This window comes from Penaeus chinensis, chromosome 19 (assembly GCF_019202785.1).
Source record: "Penaeus chinensis breed Huanghai No. 1 chromosome 19, ASM1920278v2, whole genome shotgun sequence".
Classification (NCBI taxonomy): domain Eukaryota; kingdom Metazoa; phylum Arthropoda; class Malacostraca; order Decapoda; family Penaeidae; genus Penaeus; species Penaeus chinensis.
Window position 1 is genome coordinate 36,595,858 of NC_061837.1, and position 5,000 is coordinate 36,600,857.

Below are 5,000 nucleotides of genomic sequence, written 5' to 3' on the forward strand. Positions count from 1 at the left end.
CATCATCCTCATCATTCACAAATGTGTCTATGGTACTGCTGAAAATTCAGTGATGGTTTGTATTTCATCATTACTATTACCACTACTGCAAATTCTGCAATTACTCATCTCTTATGATTAACTAAATATTTCACGGTACATATGTATGTATGCATCATTCATAATTTTACACTCTTTTGAACTGTTAGTGATATACAAAAATCGACTAATCCCCTCAGGAAAAAGCTGTTCGTGTGGAATAACCAACGATGCTCGTATCGTGGGCGGAACGGAGGTTGTCCCCGCCCTCAAATACCCTTGGATGGTGGGCGTGCTGGTGCCACGCCTTTTGTCGTCTTATCTTTGTGGTGGGACAATCATCAACGACCGCTTCGTGATCACCGCCGCCCACTGCCTGTTTGACGGCTACACCGGCCAGAAGCTGCGGCCCGAGGACGTGAAGATTGGCCTGAGTGATCACGACCAGCTCTCCGACGACGGCCTCCAGGTGCCCGTAAGCGAGCTCATCGTCCACGAGCTTTACAAGGACTCTGATATCTCCTTCGATGTGGCGCTCATTCGCCTTCAGGAGCCCTTGGTGTTCCATCATTTCCTGAGGCCCGCGTGCCTCCCGACGGACGCAACCGAAAGCTACGAGGGCCGCTGGGGCTTCGTGTACGGCTGGGGCGTCACCAACATATCCGACTACATTCTGTCCAGCCGCCTACAGGAGACGCAGCTGCTCATTCTGGGGCCGGACTGCGACAACAAGACCATCGGGAACGTGCGGCCGACGCCCGACATGCTCTGCGCCGGCACAGAGGAGGGGGGGAAAGACACGTGCACCGGCGACTCCGGGGGGCCGATCACGGTGCCGGCGAGGAAGAGGCGGCACGTAATTGTGGGCATCACGTCCTTCGGCGAAGGCTGCGGCGTCCCGGGCGTCCCCGGCGTCTACACGCGCGTCACGTCGTACCTGGGCTGGATCTTGGAAAAGACGGCCGCGGCGTCGTACTGCAACTGAGGCCAACTGAGCGGGCGCTGGGGTGTGGCTTGCGCTACTGGACAGGCATTTGCGCGGTCTGCTGTGTAACATTAATACACACAACTATGTGTGTGTATATATACATTTATACACACACACACACACACACACACACACACACACACACACACACACACACACAGACACACACAGACACACACAGACACACACACACATACACGCACACACAATTACAGTTATATACATACACACATATATATGTGTATGTGTGTGTGTGTGTGTGTGTGTGTGTGTGTGTGTGTGTGTGTGTGTGTGTGTGTGTGTGTGCGGTTTCTTGGCTCTCGACCAGCAGCATATGGCCATATTTAAACAGCCAGTCAAGATCATTAAGCCAACGGATCCTCTTCATTATTTCAATCTAGATAACGTCATAAAGTTCTGTCTCCCTTGGAAAAACGATTACTCTACTTATTATTCTTTTATCATCTGCTAGCAGATTTGATGTTGTAAATTTTGTTCTTAATTTGAAAATAATGTTTAGGTTTATTCTATTACTGCTGTATTTCTAGCAAGTTGTTAATTTATGGGTTATTGTGAGATTGGTGTAGTAATCTAGGCACTGTGGAGGGAAGTTTCTCTCACTATAGGGAGTGAGGGGGGTTAATCTAGTGGCATTGACCCTCAGACAGGCCAAAACCATCTCCTCCCTCCTTTCTTTCCTGTGGGCTGCGTCCCACATTTCTATTGTGGTTTTAATTTTATTGTGTATTTGTAGGCTGGTTCACTCACTTTACCACAGGAGATGGATTTTTGCTTTTATAAGAGAACAAAACACCTGGGATCTGTACGGACTATGCTAAGGTCCAGATCACCACTTAACCCGGCTTATTTGTCAACCTGCTCATTGTCATGGATACCAGAGTGGCCTGGTATCCATATTAGCTATCTGTCGAAGTTTTAGGAATGGATATCATTGCTGCATCTTAGATCCAATTCTGAATATTGTGTACTTTATCATAAATGGTTTCTCCAACAAGTTCGAACTAGACGCTCCTTGTGAAGGCGACCCAGTCTGTTCATTTTACGTTAAATTTAGTTGCTGAAGGCGTTTTTATCGTGTCGCGAGAATATTCAATGAAAATAGGAAGATGGTCGCTTCCCAACGAGTCGTCAGTGGTGTGCCACAGGCACTTGGCTGTTATTGATGAAGAGACCAATGGTATGTCAATAAATCTCAAATTACCGGCATTGTCGTCCACCCGCGTCGGACTACCATCGTTCAGAAGGACCAGATCAGAATCATTAATCAACTTAACCACTTGCATACCTCTACCACCCACCCACCCACAGGGAATCCCATAATGTATGATGGGCATTAAAATCACCTAAAGTTAATTCATTTTGCGACAGACTATCCTGAAGAGCAAAGAGCTCATCATGGATTACCACATTTTCAGGTGGACAATAAACTGAACTTACAGTCAGATACATGCCATTGATTTTTACTTTGCATGCGACAGACTCACGTCAGTGAGAGGGAGGTTTTGGTGGATGTACATAGCGACAAAGCGAAATAACACGACCTTGTCAGAAACGAGGCGTGTTAAGTGCGTTTCTTGGAGAACTATGATATCGGGAGCATAGGACGAGGCTAATGATTTAAGGTAATTTAATCTAGCTCTAAGACTTCGACAGTTCCATTGTATGATGGTCGCCGTGAAGATTACATTTTATGGGGTTTGTGAGTGCCTTGTCCGCCAGTTTTTCTTTTCTTTTATTGGGAGCGAGGCGCCTCCTCTCCCTCGCTTGCCGGGGACTTTTCTCGGGATGACATAGAGACAAAAGTCTTCATGTCCTGCTTCTCATGGCGAGGGAAACCGACCGACAGCCTGGCCTCACAGGAGTCGCCCGGATGGGGAGGTGCGATCCAGACTGTGATTCGGTACCACCCTCTTTAAGATGTTTATGCTGATTTGATGCCATTCCATCGACCAATTTAGTCAGTTATACTCAATACTTAATTCTTCAACAGTTTGTTTCAGTTCAGCAATTTCTTTATCTTTAGCAGGAAGCTGTTGACTGACATTACTTTCACTAGGTGTGATGTATGTTACTGCTGCAGCATAGGATATATCGGGTTTGTGTGTCAAACTTTCCACTTTCCTCTTAGCTTCAGTATGACTAACTTCATGTTTTCTCATATATACTAATGCCTCAGTCCCCTTCTTCAGGCTGCTGCATTCAGCAGAGCCTGATTGATGGGGACCTCCACATTCAGCACATTTGGAAATTTGACTCGTACATGGAATGGTGTCATGAGCATAAGCACATTTACAGCTAGTGAATTTATTTCAGTCTTTATCAGTACATCTTAATGAGGTGTGTCCGAATTTTTGGAATCTATTGCAGTGCATTGGCTTTTGGATGTAAGTTCTTACTAGGACACGTTCGTATCCAATATTGACATATTCGGGGCTTTTATTTAAAGCAAAGGTCAAAAAACATTTCACTTTCTTCCATCGTCCTCAAATCCACGTGAAAGAGTTCTCCCTTACAGGTATTTGGGCAAATAGGAATAGTTACTTTTAACTTCTTTTTTTTGACAAAATCAAAATCGCCGTCTACTTGACCATCAAGGACCTTTTTGATGATAAAGGGATTCACGTTCAAAAGCGATTGATTTTCATTCACGCATTTAACATTCGCGAACCTTGCATTCTCGGTAGGGATTTTGAAAAGAGGTCCTCTAGGTTTGTCATTAGTAGGGGTTCCATTGTGCACAGTCAAATTGGTCGTAGAGCAGTCATGGGTCGCATCCATCCTGGGTATCGAACCAGGTCCGACCCCGTGGCCCAAATCCGTAGTCCTGAAGGGAAAAAACTCTTAACTTTTGGTAACAACCTAACAGTAATAGCTAAACCTAGTTGCGTTCTCCAGTATCAAAGGGGTATCGAATTATGTGGAGGGCACCTCCTTACCGCCGAAATTGCCTAGGCGAATACGGAAGCCCACAAGGGAACTCCGGTAGGCTCAGGGAAGTCTCATGAAGAGAGGAAAAGAATTCAGAATAAAAGAAAAAGTGCCCCTAAGGGCGCCTCATACTTTTGGGCCTCCCTACCCAGGGGTCAAAGCCCGCAATGTCTACCCTGGTGTTGTAGCGAGCTGCGGGTCTGAGGTGGGTTGCTGGCTACGCCTACTGTCTCGTGCCATCTGCAAAATCAAAAGCACTTAAGGGGCAGGCACAGCACTAGAAAGTGCAAAAGGATCTAGAAATACAGTTTTTACTCTACTTGCCTTTACTTTAGAAAGCGAGGCGAGAGGCCCCGGGTTCCAGTGTAGCTGTGTGGCACAAAACTTTGTATTTGTTGCTGCTGCGTTTAAGACAAGGTGTAAGCCTTACAAGACTTTAAACACGAGGGCGAGAGAGAGTCATAGATACATAGAGATACAGAGACCGACAGACAAAAAAGAAATATAAGGTTAATATATTTGTGGATTGAATTAACTTACCTCATAATTAGATAAGGTCTGAATTATATTACAGCAATTAGTCCCTATTTTGTTATGATGTTTATATACATGCTGACTGAAGAGAAATAAAAGACATTTTACATTTTGTATAATTTCAACATGATAGAAATATATACAGGCTGGCAGCGTGTGTGTGTGTATGTGTGAGTGTGTGTGTGTGTATGTGTGTGTGTGTGTGTGTGTGTGTGTGTGTGTGTGTGTGTGTGTGTGTGTGTGTGTGTGTGTGTGTGTGTGTGAGAGAGAGAGAGAGAGAGAGAGAGAGAGAGAGAGAGAGAGAGAGAGAGAGAGAGAGAGAGAGAGAGAGAGAGAGAGAGAGAGAGAGAGAGAGCTAGAGAGAGAGAGAGAGAGAGAGAGAGAGAGAGAGAGAGAGAGAGAGAGAGAGAGAGAGAGAGAGAGAGAGAGAGAGAGAGAGAGAGAGAGAGAGAGTAGCACAGATGGATGCCCGGAGGTGTATTAAGTTTATACATAGTTACCCCTACATAGA

General features: G+C 45.5%; 1 protein-coding gene across 1 annotated transcript in view; it reads left to right on the top strand.

The window, feature by feature from the left end:
* The window catches only part of LOC125035377 (prostasin-like), an 8,356-nt gene extending 7,264 nt beyond the window's left edge, over positions 1-1,092 (top strand). Inside the window, exon 5 of the mRNA XM_047627735.1 lies at positions 219-1,092. Within this exon, the coding sequence (XP_047483691.1) occupies positions 219-1,003 (785 nt within the window). The 3' untranslated portion in view covers positions 1,004-1,092. The remainder of the gene's footprint in view (positions 1-218) is intronic.
* The last annotated feature ends 3,908 nt before the right edge of the window (positions 1,093-5,000 follow it).